The 20834-nt window shown below is 35.0% G+C and overlaps 1 protein-coding gene across 1 annotated transcript; it reads left to right on the forward strand.

The window, feature by feature from the left end:
• Positions 1–9382: 9382 nt before the first annotated feature.
• On the forward strand, positions 9383–20374 carry LOC107620416 (uncharacterized). The gene is made up of 5 exons (XM_021114095.2): positions 9383–9500; positions 10457–10539; positions 17071–17138; positions 17253–17383; positions 19496–20374. The coding sequence occupies exons 1-5, from the start codon at positions 9383–9385 to the stop codon at positions 20053–20055; spliced, it is 960 nt and encodes a 319-aa protein (XP_020969754.2). The 3' UTR covers positions 20056–20374.
• Positions 20375–20834: the final 460 nt, after the last annotated feature.

Here is a 20834-nt window from a genome sequence, read left to right on the forward strand (position 1 = left end):
CAGATAAGGAAAGGGGAGGGTGCCTCGGATGTGGGCCCTGGCCATATAATGCCGGATAAAACGAGGCAAGTACAGGTCCTTACCCTCCAGAACACACCAGAGGAGGGTGATCATGGCAACCGGGATCTCAGTCTCATGAGTACTCGGCATCACATAATTGCTCAAGATCTGATGCCATAGCCGGGCCTCATCATTCAGGTACACTCTCTTGAGCCCTCTAGGCATGGTGGTGTTCTGACCCATCTCCCAAGAAACAGCAGGGTCGAGAGCAATCCGTGCCTTCACAACATCCCAATCAAACTGCAACTGACCCATGTCCTCCTCAGCTTGTGCATAACCATCTGGCTGATCGGACTTGGCTGGGAGCTGGAGAATGGTCTCTATGGCCTCTTCAGTGACCAGAATTTGTTTTCCCCTCAGGTTCACTGCATCAAGGGTAGTAAGGTAGTAGTTGCAATAGAATTCCCAGACCCAAGATGCATTGACCTCTGTCAGTGATCTCTCCAGAAAGAACCAGCCCCTTTGCTTGATTTGCTCAGTAGTGTATTGCTGGAGGGCTTCTGGAATCTTCAAGGTGCGTTCCAGTTATAGATTTCTGGAGTTTGCAAAAGTCGGGTACTTCAGCTCACAGTACCGGTTTGCAAATTTTATAAGATCAGTAGAAGGGAGCAGCTGGTCAGCTTTTTCCTGCTGTGTGAAGTTCTTCTCCCGCCATGATGAATCGTGCATTAGAGCAATGATGGACTGGGAGGAATCTCCTCTCTTGCGCTTGCCAGTGGCCTTGCCTTTGCCTTTCCTCTGTGAGGCAGACATCCTGAAAAACAGAAAACCAGGAATTGGATAAAAAAATAGGAAAGCAAATAGGCAATTAAATAAAGGAAACTCCAAGCGGCAAAGGAGAAATAAAATAAGGAAAATGAGTATATGAAATGTGATTGAATTAATGTTAAATGGAAAGAAAATAAGCAATATGCCATGGTTAGAAAGTTAGAGGAAAGTGAAAATAATCAGAAAAGAGATCAAAAGGGTTAGTATGGTTAGGATTTGAAAGAGAAATTAGTAAATTAAAATTAGTGAGTTAGGAAAGTAAGTGGCATAGAAAAAATTCCATATAACAAGGATTCATAGGTAAGAATAGAAGTACTCATAATCGAATAGAGAAAACAGGTTGATGCTGATTCGAATAGAAAATCAGAAATTGGAATCAATGAATCACAATTGCAGGTTATAAACCAGGAAATCAAAGAGGATAAGAACGTGGCCCTAGCATTCATGAAATGGTTTGGGGGAAAGCAGAGTAAAACAGAGTTGCCAAACCAAAATAAGAATGAAAACAATTTTTAAAAAAAAATTGGGCAGCATTCTGGCTAAAATTGGATTGTCCCGGAAATTAAACAGCAATCATATCAGTTCATATGAATTAAAAGAAAGCAAGCTGCATGTACATAGATATAGAATAAACATAAAAACTCAATGTAAACAGCAGCAACATACAAGAAAGCAGCATATGAATCATGATTACAGCAGCAACATATTTGCACATAGGATAAAACAGAAGTAAGAACAGTGCAAGTAAACAGACCTAGATCCACTAACCACAGTCTAAGCTACCTAACAACCTAAAAATCCACTACAACATGCAAGTCTAGCTATCCTAATCATGAACATAAACGGAATAAAAAAATACAGAAAAGTGACGAACGGATAAAAAGGATTGCGTGTTACGGAACCTGGTAAGCGGAAGGGGTGGAACAGGGAAGAAGGTGGCTGCGGCGGCATCCGGCGCGGTGATGGTGCACGACGACCCGGTGGCGGCTGAGGGGGCAGTGGCGGCGAGGGTTTTTGGGTTGGTGATAGAAGAGGGGGGTGCGGTTGGGTGGCGGAGAGAGAGGGGGCGCGGCTGGGTGGCGGTGGTGGCGGCTGGATGGTCGCGGAGGCAGTGGCAGAGAGGGGAGGGGAGAGGAGGAAGGGAGAAGAAGGGAGGGGAGGGGGTTGGGGCGGCGGCGTACGGGGTGGCGGCGGCGTCTGGGTGGCCGGCGGTGTCGGCTGGGTGGTGCTGGGTGGTGGTTGGAGGGAGAGGGGGCAGAGAGGGAGAAGAGGATTGGGGGTGGGGGGGTCGCGACTGATAGGGTTCGCGGGCTGGGGGTTATATTTTCAAATCCACGCGGCCGCGTGGGGGACGCGGTCGCGTGGTTGGGACGAAAATGGGAGTGACGCGATCGCGTGGGGGGCGCGATCGCATGATAGGGGGGAAGAAGGGTGACGCGATCGCGTGGGTCGCGCGACCGCGTCGCTGGAATTTGTGCTAAACGCACGACTCCAGCGCCGTTTTAGCGCGACTCTCTGTCTCCTTTTGGGTTGATGCGCAATCCATGCGACGCGATCGCGTCGCTCACGCGGTCGCGTCGCTCACGCGGTCGCGTGGGATTGGTATTGGGTAAATGACGCGATTGCATGGGACATGCGATCGCGTGGGCCAATTTGTGCGAAACGCACAAGCGCCGCACGATTCCAGCCTAACTTTCTGTTCGTTGGATCCGTACGTCGATATATATATCACGCGGCCGCGTGGTTCACGCGGTCGCATGGGTGGTGTTTTGCGCGATACGACGCGATCGCATGGGGCATGCGGTCGCGTCGTGCAACTTTTTTTTTTATATGCATGAAAAATGCAGAATGCAATGACTATCATGAATGCTTATGCATGATTCCAGGTTTAATAAATTAAAATGAAAAAGGAAAAATGAAAGTAATTAACAAGAAATAAATTGAAAAAGAAGCGACCATACCATGGTGGGTTGTCTCCCACCTAGCACTTTTAGTTAAAGTCCTTAAGTTGGACACTGGAAGGGTATCCTGTTATGGTGGCTTATGTTTAAATTCGTCCAAAAATTTCCACCAGTGCTTGGAATGCCAATAGCTTCCGGGGTCCCAAACTAGGCATGTAAAGCTTCTGAGCAGCTTCAAACCGATATTCAGCCTCCCGGGATGATGAATGTTAGAATATAATCCATGATCCCAAGCTGTGTTTTTAGATTCGCCTTCGTTTTGATTTGCAAGTTTCCATTCGGGCGGGTTAAAAAGTAGAATCTCACCGTGGCGACCAAACGTTCTCCGTGATCCATGTAATTGAGCATGATACCAATCTGTGTACTTCGAGGTGAAGCGTGGAACCTTATTGAACCTGGTGTACCAGTTCTGAGTACGAGCCAATTCCCTCTTACCCTTAAAGCCGCAGAGAGCTCTGAGTTGGCCATCTGTTTCAAGCAAACCATATTCAAGTGAATAAGTAAAATTATAAGTTAAGGATTGTACCCACTTGAAGCTTGTATTGGGTGGTAATGGCCTTGGGATAGGTGTTTTTGGTGGTTCTGCAAGTTCCGTTTCCTTGTGCTCTTCTATGAATTCTTCCACTTCCTTGCAAAGATCTTCAATTGTATCTGTATCCTGGTCAAAGTCTTCTATGTCTTCCTCATCACTCGAGTCATAGATTGGAGGTTGAGAGAAATCTACCTCCGCATCGTCTTCATATTCACTTGGGGAAGATTCTTCGATCTCAGAGAATTCACTTGCGGACGCAAGTTCATCACTCGGAGAACTAGATTCTTCTTGGATTATTCCGTCTGATTCTTCGTAAACGACTTGCCTTGGAGATTGTACGGTATCCTCCTTAGCATTAACTGTGGCATCTTGGACGGGGTTTTCCTCAATTCTGGATTCCCAAGGAAGTTCAGCATCGCCTAGATCTTCAACCAACTCTTCTTCTTGAACAATGACAGCTTCTTCCACTTGTTCTAGTACGAATTCATTCTCTGTCTTGTCCACTGGAGCCTCTAGTATTTCCTTCATGCTACGCTCTTCATCGGGCTGTCCACAGGGAGCTGTGGTTGATCCTTGTATTTTTGAGCGCCTAGTGGCCCATTGAATCAGTGCTTGCTCCAGTTGTTGAACGGTGTTTGAAATTTAATTACTGTTTCTTTTAGGCGATCCTTTGCTTCGCGGTTTGCCAGACTTGGACATGATACAAAGGAAAGTGGTGATGATTGGGAACCATTGGATTGGTATTGGGGTAAGGAAGGATCATATGATGGCGAATGGTGAAGAGAAGCTTGTGAGTGTGGTGGTTCGAGATTATGTTGAAAGGATGGTTCATATGCACGGGGTGGGGCTTGTTGGTAGTTACAAGGTTGTCCACCATGTCTTTCAGCTGGGTATGCACGGTGGAATGGTCTTTGTCCATGATATCTCGGAGGGTGTTGCTGCCAAAAGGGTTGATTAGATCCTCTTGGTTCCATCCATCCTTGATTGGTCTGACCTTGATGCACATTCCTGCTGTAACTTCTATTTCCTTTAACAATATTAGAACCAAACTCAAAGCGAGAGGGGTGAGAGTTCATAGTAGCAAATAAAGATAAAAAGGAAAAACAAAAATAAATAAACAAGCAAAAGAAAAATATTTACAATAACCAATAATAAGGCAAACGTTAGCAGTTCCCCGGCAACGGCGCCATTTTGATGAGATAACTTTTGCGTGGTCTAGAAAATTGCGGATAAATTCTCGTTGCAAGTATAGTTTCTAAACCTTCAAAAGTCCTTTCATACAAACGTTTTGGGTGTCACAAGTAACAAACCCCTTAAAAATTGTTAACCGAGTATTCAAACCTCGGGTCGTCTTCTCAAGGAACTGCGAGGAAGTATGTTCTTATTATTGGTTATAAAGGTTGTAATCGGGGTTTAGAAGGTGAGAAGCAAGTAATTTAAATGACGAGTGAATTAAATGGCAATTAAAAATAAATAATAACTGTAAAGCAACTTTTAGCAAGGTAGAGGAATTAGAGGTCCAACTTAGTTATCTCTCTCAACAATAATGAAAGTTGAATCTAAACTCCACTTGGTCAACCTTTACCAGGGCAAGGGAAAGTCAATGGACTAATTAAATTGACCTTTGAATCCTATTTATCTCCTAAGAAAAGGTTGGGATTACTCAAGTTCAACTCAATTAGCAAGATCACGATTATCAATTGTGTTGAGTTTAATAACTGTTGAGTTACTAAATTCTTAACCAAAACCAAAAAGGGAAAAAGTAAAATTGCTGGAATAATAAAAATATCTTTAGATGGGAAGCAATGATAACTTAAGTCAAAGAGAACAATCATAAACTGAAAATACCTCAAATATCATTAATTCAAATAACTGTCTGTAACATGGAATAATTCATAAATCAAATTATAGTAATCAATTCAAATGTTGGAATCAAATAAATAGAAGTAAAAACTAAAAGAACATTAAAACCTGGATCCAGAGTTACTCTTAAAACAAGAAGAAATCCTAAATCCTAAAAGAGAGAGAGAAGATCTCCCTCTCAACTAAATCTAAATCATTGAAAGGTAAAAATATGCGAGCTCTCCCTGAATGGATGCATTTCCTCACTTCATAACCTCTGGTCTATGCTTTTCGGACTTGGATTTGGGCCAAAAAGGGCTTTAGAACTCGCTGGGGCGTGTTCTGTAATTTTCTGGTGCGTGGCCTCTGTCATGCGTCCGCATGGATCACGCGGTCGCGTCATTCGGAGCTTTTCCTTGCCACGCGGTCGCGTCAGTCATGCGACCGCGTCAGTCATGCGGCCGCGTCGCTGAATCTTCGCTTCTGGCACGCAATCGCATCGTCCATGCGATCGCGTGAACACAAGTTTCCTTAAAGCTCCGTTTTGCTTTCTCCTTCCATTTTTGTATGTTTCCTTTTCCATTCTCTAAGTCATTCTGCCTTAGAAAATCTGAAACTACTCAACACACTAATCACGGCATCGAATGGAAATAAAGGTAATTAAAATAATTAATTTTTAAAGCTTAGGAAACATGTTTTTCACAATACGATATAATGAGGAAGGGAAAGTAAAACCATGAAATTAATGTGAATAAGTAGGTGAAGGATTATATAAATCACTCAAATTAAGCACAAAAGAACTCATGAAATATGGGTTTATCAGTGGGAGACAGATACATTGAACCAACTGCTTTATGTCCTGCAATCTGTTAGACTAATAGCAGATGTACAAGATAGAGTCTTGTGAAAATTTAATAAGGAAGGCATTTATTCTACTAATTCCTTTGTGCAGGATTTGCAGGAAGAGATTTTGGATGAGGAGCTACTGAGATATAGGTTCACGAAGGAGATCTGGAAAGGCCTAGTTACTCCTCGAGTGGAGTTATTCGCCGGGTTTGTGTTGGTAGGCCGGGTCAATACAAAGGACCGGCTAAGTAGGTTGGGGATCATACAACAGAATGATGTTTTGTGCGTGCTGTGTAAGAAACATGCTGAAAATATACAACATCTATTTATTACTTGTGAGTACTCTTGGCAGGTGTGTTGTGCTTGGATATCGGCGTTTGGAGAGACGTGGGTTGCTCCTGGTAACTTGAAAGAGCTTTATGAGAATTGGAGATCTGTGCCGATGAGAAAAGAGAGGCGTAAGTATTGGATACTTGGATTCTTCTCAGTCATATGGATTATTTGGCTATGTCGGAATGATGTTATATTTCACAGCAAGGAAACAGGAATTGGCGAATGCGTGGAGCAATCATTTTCATGTGCTATGGAATGGTGTTGTAAATAACTCATGTTGTTGATGGCTATGCCGGAGATGACATAGGAGTTGTTAAGTATTTATAGTTATTGTCTTAGTATTACTTTGCTCCACTTGTGTGTTGAGCTCTTACTTTCAAAAAAAAAAAGGTAGTTTCAGTATTCAGTATGAAGATGATGAAATAGAAAAGGGGTTAAGAATTCTCGGGGAAGAGAATTTAGATGATTATGGCAATGAGCGATAAACTTTTCAATTTTTTTTAACAATTGAGGGAGTAAAGTATGATTTTCTGTTATTAATTTTTTATTTAAGACTAAAAATAAATATGAAAGAAAAAATAATAAGAGATTAGAGATCACACTTCACGCTTTCAATTTTTTTTAATAATTGAGAGAATCCATTTCCATAAGTAATATTGAGGGGTAAATCGGTTTCGGTATTTAGCTTTACTCTCTAATATAATAATGGGTTACTCTTTATGTTTTAATTTCTTTATTAGCAAAACATTGTACAACTGTAATAATAAAAAAGATTAAGTATGATTTTAGTCTTTAAGTTATATGCTGAAAAAAATTTTTATTTTCAACCTTTTTTTACATACAAAATTGTCTATAAAATTTAATATAGTTTTAAAATCGTTCTTCAGATCAAAATACTCTTCTCTTCTTCTTTTTCTTCTTCTTCATCACAACATCTCTTCTTCTTCATCAAAAGCAAAAATAAAAGCAGAAATAGAAATAGGGAGCCAATGATACCTCTTCTTATTCTAGAAACAGAGATATTGTAGCTCTCTTTTTCCGTTTACACTCTTCACTTGTAAACACCAACCAAGAAAAAAAGAAAACCAAAAAAAAAACTAATTCATTAATTAATGGATTCGATAAACTTGTTCAAGGGGTATGGCAAAGTGGACGAAACAGAGTAGCAAACCTTCTAAAAAAATGCTCACAAGCGCCTCATCATACTCATAGTATCCTCCATGCTCCTCATCACTATCATCATTGCCACCATCCTAGGCACTGTCTTACACAGCCGCCGTTCCTCCTCTTCTTCCTTTGGCCCCTCAAAGAAACTATCTCCACAGAATCAAACACAAAAATAGAAGTAGAAACAAACGCAGAAACAACTGCTCATGGACGTGCAATAAGATCAAAGAAACAGAATTCGAATCAGAAGCACAAGAATAATGAAATAAGAATTAGAATCACAAGTACAAGAACAATAAAATCAGAATCAGAATCAGAGGTAGAAAATCAAATCAGAAGCAGAAGAAATTAGAAACAGAAGTAGAACGAATCAGAAACAGAACCCTAGAGAGGACCAACGGCGAGGAGCAGGACGAGGAGCAGGGTGAGGACGTGGAGCGGCGGTGAGGACCAGAAGCACTAGCGGCAGTGGCAGCAGTGGTGGAGCGCGACAGTGACGAGGCACCCCTCTTCCTCTCCCTAGCCATGCTTTTTCTCCCTGGCCGTCCCTCTTTTTTCCTTTCTCTTCTTCTTCCCTCCCCCCTCGCATGATCCCCCCTTCTTCCCTCTCATCTGTTCTATTTTTTTTAATTTATAAATTTTTAGGGATAATTTAATAATAAAAATTACAGTTTTGGTAAAAAGAATGATTTTAAAACTAAGTTAAACTTTAGGGATGATTTTGTATGCAAAAAAAGATTGAAGACGAAAAAAATTTTTGGCTTATACCTTAAGAACCAAAATCATACTTAATCCTAATAAAAAAGTTTATTTATACTTCACAATCAATTTTTTTTCCTTAGAAGATAAACGAAATAAATATGTAAAAAAACTGTAACATCAAAGTTGGAAACTAGGATTTTTTATTTAAATAAATAAAATAAATCTAATAATTAGCAAAATAAATAATTTAAAAAATATTTACCAATTTAAATACCTTAGTCTTATCTCGTTTACAGTGTAAACGAGATAAGGCACATCGGCTGCACCGCGGATATCTCGTTTACACTGTAAAAGAGATAAGGTCGTACCGCGCCTATAAGTATAACTCATTTACAGCGTATATCTGGGCCCCTTTTTGACTTAGTCAAGCTCTTTCTCCCCTCTTTTAATCGTTTCCTACCATATTTGAGATTGATACGGTGATGGCACGCCAGGCGGGGAACGACGGAGACATCAATAGATTGAACGAGACATCGCATTACGCTGGGGCAGCCGACTTCGAGGTTAGTTGCATACTGTTTGGTTAATCTAAGTATGTGGACATTGTTAGGGTAGTCCTGTAGTGACAAGCACTGAGTAAAATGCTTTAGGGATTGGTCTGTAGGATGAATTTAGAACTGTATTTGTTTGTGTAAGATTGTTATAACTTAATTAGGATTTGCTTACTGGCATATGTAACTTAGAGACATGTGTAGACTAGAAACATGGATGTATGTTCTTAAGTAGAAGTAGCTCTATGTTCTTTAGTAGACTACAAAATTTTTTTATTATTTCTTTATAAGTTAAAAAATATTTTTTTTCCACAGAGGCGTTACCTTCTACTGCCCTGACGAGTCAGCCATACCCTTCCTCCACCGGACGCCATCGTCCCGTATCTGGCTGAGGCCGGATTCGGCGACACGGTGCCACTCAGGGACTTCACTTTTGACAATTCCCTGATTTCGACACTCGTGGAGCGATGGTGTCCGGAGACGTACACGTTTCATCTCTCGTGGGGTGAGGTCACTATCACCCTACAAGACGTGGCGTACCACCTAGGCCTACGCGCACAGGAACCCGTTGGGGGTGCCTTCGTGACTTCGGTAGGTGGCACGGCACAGAGACGTGGGCCATGGTGGAGCAGTTGCTTGGTGCCAGGCCTCCGGTGGCGGCACAGCAAGCTGCGCAGAGGAAGAAGTCCTTCACACTGAAGCTAGTGTGGTTGCGTGATCGTGGCACGGCACAATTATGTATGGACTATTGTTGGGCATTAATGCCTTGAATTCGTGAGAAATATGAGACACAAAAGAGAGAAAAAAAGTTTGTGAAAAATACCAAGGGTTACACATGCTTTTATAGCTGCTGCGATTGTCTTATATATATCTTATTTACACTGTAAACGAGATACATTTCAATACTGTTTACACTGTAAACGATATATATAAAGGTTGGACTTGTATGGGTTGAGCTTGTACTTGTAAAGAAGGATCTTGTAAAGGTTCAGAATCCATTTGTAAAGATCTAAGGGCTTGTATTATTGATTGTATATCATAAAATCGTATCATATTTTATACATGAAGATAATTCATTCTTCTAACATGATGAATGCGTTTATTCTTAATGCTTTTCTTAACGGTTTTTACTGATTTTATGGTTTTAATCTGTTGTAGCAACTTTTTGGTCTTGATTATTTTCTTATTTATCTTCTTTATTTCTATTGTTAAATCTGAAGATTCAGTTATTAATTCTCCTATTTTTCTTCTTATTGCCATTACTCTTATTTTCATGTTTCTTCTAACTAGCTTTAAAGATTTAAGCCTTTTTATGAAACTTTTTCATGTTATAAGAATAGAAATAACAATAAAGAAAAGAAAGGTAGTAGACTTACAAAGATGAACTTGTACTCTTATTGCTTATAAAGTTGATACAATTCTTGAAGATGATTACAAATATTTGGAGAATATATAAAGTAAGAAGATATAAGAGTAGTGAGGTTTCTTGAGCTTTCAAGTTTTTGATGATCTTGAATGAATGGGGCCTTTGGTATTTATAAACCCCAAATGATTACTGTTTGAGTACTATTTGCCGACAGTACTGTTTGCTTTTACTGTTTGCCGACATTTACTGTTTTGCCGACATTTATTGTTTGCTAATTTTTTTTACTGAGATCATTTTTCTTTACTATTGGGCTTTTACATTGATACAGTTCTTACTACATTTCGAATGGATCTTGAGAGTCTTGATAGTAATGAGCCAGGCTGGACTAGACCTCTTCGTCTTCTCCAAGAGGTACTGTTTGTATTGCTTGTAGAGAGTTTTGGATATCTTCCTCTGAAGTTGCTGCCGCTAAGGCTGCCATAATTTGTCGCTTCTACGCTAAAAATTGGGTCTCTTTTTTATAAGCTATGTGTTTATTGGTGGTGCTTGAGGCTGTTATTGCTGGACGCTTTTGTGATGTTGTTAACCATTAATCAATAGCTGCTCTTCTTAGTAGATTTATATCATATTTCTTCCACCATTTTATTTTTATTACTCTTACCAAATATTGTATGCTTGGACATTCTTCATATGCTGCTGAGTCATATTCCCATGTCATAATCCAGCTTATTCCCATGGCGGCTATGAATGAAATAAATTTGTATTCTTGTAAAAATGATGACATGCTTTTAAAATATTCATACGCCATGCTGGCTTCTTTTGGGAAGAAGGCTTCTATTGGTCCAAAATTCTGGAACCATGGTTAGAACCATTTGGAAAATTATAATGATATCCCTTTTCTGAACCAAATGAACCAAGAATGGGGACTTGGAGATAGAAATAAGATATGATTCCAGGCTTCCTGGTAATCATAGTAGGTATAACTCTGAGGTTCAAACTTTAACGAGAAACTCTTAGACTAATATGGGGGTACTTTCCACTCTTGTAAAGATAATATTTTTATTATTTTTATTTTTGAATAAATAGGCTACTTGGTATTGGAATCCCTATAATGTGTCAATTCAACGGATCTTGTGTCTACTAATATGAATTCATAGAATTTTTGAGTTTTTTGTGGGTTAATAGGAATATAATGGAAAGTATTTGAAAAAATAGTCTTATATAGGGTTTTTCTGTCTTTCTTGAACCATTCTTTTTTGATGGTTAATATTTTTTATAGGATTGGGTTTTTCATAGTAAGAAAATTGTTCTTTCAAGGGTTGAGTGTTATATAGATCAGATGGTTGTAATAATGTGAATTTATTATTAGTAGTAATTAAAGAGCTCTTAGAAGGTGATGATGATGATGATGCTTTTACAACCTGTGACATCGTCATAGGTCTTAATGATAATTGTTTTGCTGGTACAACAGTAATGGGTAATTTTCTTTCTTTTATTTGGTCAAAAGGTTGGCCATAATCTTTACTGGAGGCTAGTTTTTGCTCCATTCTTTTCCTGCAAAAATTCTCTAGTAAGAAAGTCAGGGAGTGAATTTAATTCTCCTTTTATATGTTCAATAGTAAAGTCAAAATATGATAAAATAGCTTGCCATCTTGCGACTGCTTTGCAATCAGTTCTTATTATAAATGTTTTGTTAAATAAATCTTTTTGAAATTTTGAAACACATGATACTATGGCAAGTATTTCTTTTTTAACTATTGCATAATTTTTTTGTGTCTGGTTCCAAATTCCTGAATGATATTTTACTATTTGTTCTTTTGAGCTATTAGGAGGTATTTGTTTAAGAATTCCTCCATATCCTAATTTTGATGCATATGTTTCAACAATTAATTTAGCTGATGGATCTAGTATACTTATACAGGGTATTTCTTTTATTGCATTTTTTATTTTTATTATTATAGAAGTCATTTCAGCTGTCCATGGAGGTGGATTTTTTCTTAGTCTCTTATAAAAAGATTTGCATGTGACCCTTATTTCAGGTAAGAATTTTGCCACATAATTTAAACATCCCAAAAATCTTTGTAATTATTTTTTGTCAGTTATTTCATTTGAAAATTTATCTAGAAATTCAATGGCTCTTTTAATAGGTACCATAGTTCCTTGATAGATTTCATATCCTAAAAATCTTACTTTAGTTATAAAAATTTTCATTTTCTTTTCTGATAAAACTAATCCTTGTTCTTTTATAATATTCATAAATTTTTCTAGATGATATATATGCTGATTTATTCCTTTTGAATATACTAAGACGTCATCAAGATATACTATAGTAAATTATATATGCAGATAAAATATATTATTCATTATTTCTTGGAACTCGCTTGGAGCATTTTTTAATCTTTAGGGCATTACATTCCATTCATAATATCCAAAAGGTACTATAAAAGCTGTTTTATATCTATCTTCTTCTTTTACCGCAATCTGATAATATCCTGATTTCAAATCAAATTTTGAAAAGATATTTACTTTATTTAATCTTGTAATTAAATTATTTTTATTTGGTAAGGGATACTTAATCCATTTTAATACATTATTAAGAGGCTTATAATTGATAACTAATTTTGGAGCACCTCTTTCTATTTCAGATGCTTTCATCACATAGAAGCATGTACAGCTCCAAGGTGATTTTGAAGGCCTTATTAATCCCTTATTCAAATACTCTTGTATTTCTTTTTTATAATATTCTAAATATTCTTTAGTCATATGTATAGGTTTTGCTTTTGTTGGTATATCTTTTTCATTAAACCCATCTTCATATGGTAAAGATATTTCGTATAATTTTCTATGATGAAAAGCTTTAGGGTTTAGGCTACATAGTTCTTTTTTAATTTTTTCTTTAATTCTTTTTATTTTATTTTGTATTTCAGGAGTTTGTAATTGTTCTTCTATTCTTTTATATATAACTTCTTGATTTAAATAATTAATTTGCCTTGTTTTTCTTTCTATAACGTTAATTTGAATTGGTAGATGTTATAAAATTTTCTTTTGGTTTAAATAGTTAACTGGCTTTGTTTCTTTTTCCATAACATTAACTTGTATAGATAGGTGTTGTAACATATTGAGCTCATGTTGCTTTGGTCTAGTGAGAAATTCAAAATGGACAGGATGATTGGGGATTCGTGTACAAGTTATTCCGTCGATGTCGACATTAAAGGGATATAATAATAAAGTAAAAGGATTTCCTAATTAGATATATTTCTTGCCAAAAAGAATGTAGTGGCAAAGTATACTCTATTTTTATAAATTTTTGCTTTAGACAATTTATAATCTATAGTCATTCTGTCATTTTCTGCTTTTAGAACGTTTTCTGTAGTTTTTTCATAGTATTTTGTAGGTATTAACCCTTCTTGTATACAATTGACATCAGCTCCTGAATCTACCTAGCTATGAAATCAAATTTTTCTTCTCCTACAATTAAAGTTATCGTAGTGAACTACTTTTGGCTTACTAATAAAGTTAGTATATTTATGTAATTTTTTGGTCCCATGTTGATATAATTCTCGAAAATTATTATGTTACTTATTTCTTCTGTTTTATTATTATTACTATTTTGCAAAGTTTGTTCTTAGATTTTTATTGTATTTTCTCCTTCTATTTTTAGTAATCTATAGTTCATATTGATATTTTGTTACTTTAATTCTGAAACTTCTCTTTTTAACTTTTTTATCTCCTCTTTGAGAGAATTAAGGGAAACTTCTTCTTGTGAGTTTTTAAAACGATTATAAATTTCTTTTATTTCTATTGGTCTTATTTTTTGATTACTTTCTTCTTCTTTTTTAATTAACTCAACTAATTGTCTTATGAACTCATCTATTAATGGAGTATCTTCTAACTTGTCTATTATTTTGACTAGTGTAGAAGTTTGTTCTCTACTTAAAACATTTACAGTTTTTTCACAATTTCTACAGTTAGATAATCCTATTCCTAAACAATTATTCTGTTCTTTTTTTCTACTATTTCCTTCAAAGCTTTCTTCTTCTGACATAAGGTCTAATTGTTGTATAAAATAATCTTCAATTTTAAAAGAATCCTCATAAATTGATTCTTCTTCTGATTCTGAATTGATTAATATGGCTGTCAAAGCGTGTTTAATCTCTTTATTTTCTATTTTATTTATCTTTTGTTCTGTTGTACATTTATTAGCGTAATGTCCTTGCTTTTTACATTTTCAACATGTTACTTGTTTTTTCTTATTAGAAGATTTGGTTTTTCTTTAGGATTTTTATAGGCTTTTCTATAATGTTTCTGTTCATAATAAAGATGTTTGTCTATATTATTTTTAGGTTTTTTATAGAATTTTTTCTTTTTAATTTTATGCTGACCACTAGGTGCTTTTTCAGGAGTTATTCCATATTGATAACAGAACGTGCCAAGCTCTCTTTTTCCCATGATACTTTCTTGTTTTATTTTCTGTTGTATCTTGGTATCTGTGCATACTTCTATACCTGTTTGTATTATTATATTATTCAATTGTCCAAAGGTTAATGAGTTATAGAAAATCTGGGTCCCAAGCTGTGTTTGTAGTTTTTGTAATACTTTTTCAGAGAATAACTTTGGTAAAGCTGCTACGAATCTTTCTTTCTAGAAAGGTGCATGTGCATCATCTCTTATCGTAACTTTTGACATAAAGACATCTTTATACCATCTATAATCAGACATAGTTGGACATCTTAAATTCATTAATTGAGTTCCTATCCTATCTTTAAAAGTACTGGGATCTCCTACAAAATTTTTAATAATGGTATATATTAATGTGGATGTAGCATCTGGTAACTGATCTTCTTGCTTAATTCTATTAATAATTAATTCTTTTTCTTGGATGCTGAGAAAATTATCCCACAAACCTTTTAATTGTCCTGTAAATCCTTGGGTTATCATGATAGCTGCTTCTTTATCGGAAGCTTTTCTCATCTTATAAGCAGTTGCAGCCATAGTCATATTACACATTTGATCTAAAATGCCTTGTTCACTTAATCTATCTATATTTCATTCTACTAAATTTGATCCGAAGAAACTGTTTTGTACTAATTGTGTTCTTTCTTCTGAGCCTATATCTACTGGTGATGGCCTAGGATAATAATTTCTTGTTTTAGGAAAAATTTTTTTATGAGATATTTTATTTATTTCTAATTCTCCTTCCTTTTGTAAGGTATTAATCGTCATTTTTCCTAGACAAATACTTCTAAGTTTTTCTTTTAGTTCTTCAACTTCTTCTTCTACTTTAGATTTTAAATTAATATTATCTAAATTCTGTAATTTATATATAGGTTTTTCTACTTTAGTGGTTTTTTTTCCATATTTTCCATTCTTCCTAATTGATTTTTTATTATATCTAACATGGTATTAGTAAAGTTTAGTTGTTGATGTAATTTTTTAATATCTCTTTTTTCTATATTTTCTTCTGCATTGCTATTTTTATAAGGTGTGGCTTCGACTTCTAAATCTTTTTCAACTGGTATTTTAATAGTTTCTTTAAGGGGATATTCAGATTCTATTATTGATCCTGAGCTTGTTTTCAATACAACAATTGATTTTGTCAGAGGACATAGTTTCTTATTATTTTCAGAGTAATAATTAATGTATCAGTCAAAGAAATATAAATTAATTCTATTTCCTTTTATAAAATCATAGAATAATTCTCTTAATCTAATAACTTTATTTTCAGAATGATTGGTAAAATACTAATTTTTTAATGATTTATTATAATCAGCATTAAAGTCTTGTCTTATCCATTCTTTATCAATCTCAAAAGGTTCCTCCTTAATAATTACTAATAAAATTTGTGATTCCTTGGATCAAATTCTGAAGGTATTTTATATATAGGAGTGGCTATATGAGGCCTTATGTTATTAATTCCTATAATACTATCCATATTTCTTATTGATAAATTATCTATAGAATTTTTATGACTAATAATTTTAATATCATCAGAAACTCTTAGTGATTGGGATCTATTCATCCTAATTTTAATATCTGGTCCTTCTCTTATTATTTTTCTTAATCTAGTATTTTCTATTTGTGGCTCTTCAATAACGTCAGGTATTACCCATTCCTCAAGCATTTTGTTTATTAATTCTTCATGTCTTAATTTTCTAGGAGTTTGTATATTAGATCTTTTTATATTCGCATGCATAATTATCGTCTCATCTTTTGAGGAGTGTTTTAATGCCTTGAAATTATAATTAACCTTAGTAATTTTATAATATATTCTATAGATTATTTCAAATGGATCATATTTTTCATTTATAATTTTTTCATCATATCGAACTTGCAATTTAAGGCTTGCCAAGTATATTCATTTTTTAGATTCATAGCATAATTCGGATAACAATTAAAGAAAACTGATCCATCATGATAGTTACTTTCTAATAATCCTATTAATGAATCCTTAAAATCTGTAAATCTGGTATCTCTTAAGGTCAATAATATAGGAAGATTTATTCCTATTCTAAAATTAGGTTTTATTGCTACTTGTATTAATCCTATATGGATGAAATTGTACCCTTTGTCACTATGTGCTTTTAGCTTATCCTCTTCTAAAATGGTAATAATTTTATTACTACTTGTTTGGGCGTTTACAATATTCTAACATATTAATTTCATAATTTCTACCTTCCCACAAATTTCTCTTTTTATATACTTCATCTTTATCTATTATAGGTATATTCCAATTATGAAAATTTTCTTCTAACTTAGCTATTTCTAATTCATTTTTAGTTCTAGAGGTGGATGCTTCATCATTATCTGTTCTTACTACTAAAGAATTATTTTTTCCTAAATTTAAACTACTCATCGGTCTTAATAAACTAGCCATTTTATGGTTAGAACTTTGTGAGTTACAGGACCACCCTCGTTAACCAACGAATTCACTGCCTCACGTAGGACTTACAACCGAGACTACAATCTGAGCTGACCAATGTATTAACAGTTCTCACTGCTACTTCAAAATTGTAACTATAAAATTTTTGGTTTATCAAAAAGACTTATAATAAAAATCCAGTTTAAAATAAGTTCTTTATAATTCGTATTAACGATTCTCACTGCTACTACACTCATTTTTTGAGTTGGCCGAAAATTGAGCTAGACCCTTTTTTCGATTTCCTTAATTTTGACACCGCTGTAGCTGCCGCCACCAACCCCAACAACAAGGTTCAGTCACCACTTCCTGAGATCCCAGGAGATAACAACAACAAAGGTATTGTTTTTATGCTCTGGCCTATTTTTGGATCATATATTTTCCTTTAATTTGTATATAGCTTTCTTGGCTTTATTTTCTTTTTTATGTATGCTTATAAATTGTCTATGAGTTAGGATTTAAATTTTGCCTAACTTACTTTTTGTAATAAATTTTGATTTTTTAAAAATTATTTATTGTTATATCTTTTAAATTAAATATTATTTTTTAACCTTTTTTAGTAAATACGTATCACTTTTTAGGCACCATAGTATTCACCGTGTATTGGGAGCTAAAAAGGAGTTCAAGAATTTTTTTATTTTTTTAACATTAAACAAAATTAGATGAAACGCAAAATAATGGTGAGAACTCTATATTTTCATCTTTTTTTATCTATCAGCTTTTTGGGGTTTTGGTGGATTATTGTGGTAGATATGGGCTTGAATGACTTAGGATGGAATTAATTTCAAGCATTATATTCACTTGTTTGACATTAACGGGACATGAAAATATCTTTTTTCTACTCTGTTTTTTGGTACCATTTTCTCTATTTCTTTAACGTTTACTTTTTCTCTAACAAGTAACAAGCCTTGTTCCTTTTCAAAGGTATGAATTTTATTTATTTCTTTTTTAAATTTAAAAAAAAAAAGCAGAGGAAAAGGTGATATAACTGGATTTTTCAACATTAAAAGCAAAAGCGTATTTGATGAAATTAATTAAAAAAAATAAATCAAATACATACACATTGTTAGACATAGCTCAATTTTAATAATGCTAGAGAACCAAAAGAGTATTAGTCAAAAATCAGCCAAATACCTTTGGATAAATTTAAAATCTCTACGAGTTAATATATATGGATGTTTCTTCTGCTAAGTATCAGAATATTTCTTTTTCATACTAAATGGATGTTTTTTTATATATTTTTTGAATTTTTTGTATTACAAATGTAAATGTCTCTATTTCTTTAAGAATTTCATAATTTTTTTTAAATTTTATAGATATTTAATTATTTTTGCTAAAATATAACTGGATATTTCTTTTGTTAAGTATTAGGATGTTTTTTTTCATATTAAATGAATGTTTTTTTATATTTCTGTAATTGTTCAAGGACTCCTTTTAACTAAGATCAAGTGTGTAGTTTACAGTCTCTTTAATCATCAAAATGGCACCTAATATCCCAAAACGATTGTGTACAAGGTAGAATCTCTTCATACAATGTGATGAAATCCTCGACAGTGTTTAACTCCTGTGTTTCAACAATGCAGCAAATAATAAATACCAATTAGCACATGGCAAAGATCAAGTAAAAGGCCACTTGAAAATTTTTTTTCTATTTTTCTGGATTAGAAGGAAAAGATAGAGGAAGCAAATCTCTCTTCTCCCTTCATTTCAAATCTCCAAGGAGATTAATAATTATAGATATTTTTTAAAAAAAGAAAAGAGTGTGTCCAAACACAAAAGGAGCGCATTCCATGGAAGGGAACTAGATCATAATAGTTAAGAAACTCCCAGGAGAACATAAAGAACCAAAAGAAATATGAATATAACCTTGAATCCGATCTGGTTCGCGAAAGAGAAACGGTTCTTGTCGACAGTGGCGAATCCGACAAGCCAGATGTCGGTGATAGATGAGGAGTGGGTCGCGGTGGGGAGGTGGAGAGGGCCTGACGGTGAAAGAGAGGGGTCTGTGTGATTGTTGGAGGTGGGTAGGTTAATGTAAGAGAAAAGAGGAAGGTTTTTATAGGTTTTAATTAGGTTTACTTAATCAATTTTAAATTTTTTAAATTTTGAATCTAAAAAATTTAAAATTAATTAATTATTAATATAAATTAATGTGGTTTTATTTAGTTTTTGGCTAATAACCTTTTGGTTCTATATACTTTTCCTTTATCTTATTTAGCATTCATTAATTGTCGCAGTGATAATTAATGAATGCCAAATAAAATAAATTTTGGCTGGTTTTTTATTTTTTTTTTATCTAACATTACCGAAAAGTAAAAACATACTTGAGAGGATGAAAATTTGTAATTTTTTAATTCAAAATAACACCAAAAGAAAATTATAAAGCTTTGTGTAGTTTAGTTGTGCGAGGTGGGTTTATAACGTATTAGTGATCTTGTTCATGTGTGGCAGTGGCAGCATGTGACGAGGTACTAGGAATGGAAAAAATGGTGGTTGGTGGTGCAGAAGATAAGAAGCAGCCCGAGAGGAAACTTAAGAACGTGTACAGGGGAATCAGGCGCAGGCCCTGGGGAAAGTGGGCCGCGGAGAAAAGGGATCCACACAAAGGGGCCCGTGTCTGGCTCGGCACTTTCAACACTGCCGAGGAGGCTGCTAGGGCCTACGACATCGCTGCTATACACATCCGAGGAAACAAAGCCAAGCTCAATTTTCCGAATACTATCAAGGACAACGGCGTCGAAGTCCTTCCATTGGCTAAGAAACCATGCCTTAGCGATGAGACCCAATTTCCCATGTTAACACCTCTCTCTGCCACGTTTGACAGTGATGATGGAAGCATGGAGGGATGGGAATTCAACCTGACACAGCAGATGTCGGGTCTTGAATGGCTCCTTGGATTGGAGAATGAGCAACCATCCCAAATGGGGGGTGATGATGTCTTTTCGAACAACCTTAACAACAACAATGATAGCACGCCAAAAACAATAACAACATGGACCTGTGGATGCTAGCTGACGTGGTTATACCCAACTGTTATGCCCAAACGTTTTGCGGACAATAATCCTCACTTGGAAAATACAACACCCGTGGTGCATGGATTTTACTTAGGCTTATTAGTAGCATTCCGTATCTTCTTAGAGTGGATACTATTGTATAAAACTATGTGAAAATTGTGATAGTTGAGTGCTCGAGTTTTTGTTGTTGATGTTGTTATCTGGCTTTCTTTTCTTTCTTTTTTTTTTTTCTGATGATCAAATGATTTTTGTTTGGATTGTAATACGGTGATGATTATGATTATGTGCGTATAAATAGAAAGGGAATTAAGTATTACGCCGTGGGGGTATGCAGTATGCCGCGGGTCGTGCATGTTTAATTAATTAAAGTATGAGAAAGTATATATCATTATGATGTGATTTGTGTTTCGTATACATTATATTTTGGAAAAGTATAGGTAGATAATAAAAATACTAAATAATGTGAACAATAGATATATTGGATGTTCATTTTACTAGATATACAGATAGTTATTTTAATATTAAGATTTAGATGATTAATTTAAAAGTGTAATATATTTTTATTTGATTGGTGATTGTTCATGTTGTTCAAAATAATTATTGTTTACCTAACACTCCCCATTTATTTTTTTATGTGGAATTTGATGCTTTCGTCGTTATATAGCGTGCAAAGATTTGGATTAAATTCGTGATTCCAATGTTGGTGATGAACCTCACCGTGACTATATCAAACTTTAAAGCTATAAGTATTGTTTATTGTTAATAAAAAAATTGAT

This window comes from Arachis ipaensis, chromosome B10 (genome assembly GCF_059453495.1).
Source record: "Arachis ipaensis isolate K30076 ecotype BB chromosome B10, ASM5945349v1, whole genome shotgun sequence".
NCBI lineage: Eukaryota > Viridiplantae > Streptophyta > Magnoliopsida > Fabales > Fabaceae > Arachis > Arachis ipaensis.

Excerpts from the sequence above, each read along its gene's own strand:
- LOC107620416 (XM_021114095.2), top strand. The coding sequence starts at position 9,383 with ATGGTGGAGCAGTTGCTTGGTGCCAGGCCTCCGGTGGCGGCACAGCAA. Across the intron at positions 9,501-10,456 it reads TCGTGGCACGGCACAATTAT|TTCTTACTACATTTCGAATG; the intron begins GTATGGACTATT and ends ACATTGATACAG. Across the intron at positions 10,540-17,070 it reads CTCTTCGTCTTCTCCAAGAG|GACTTACAACCGAGACTACA; the intron begins GTACTGTTTGTA and ends TGCCTCACGTAG.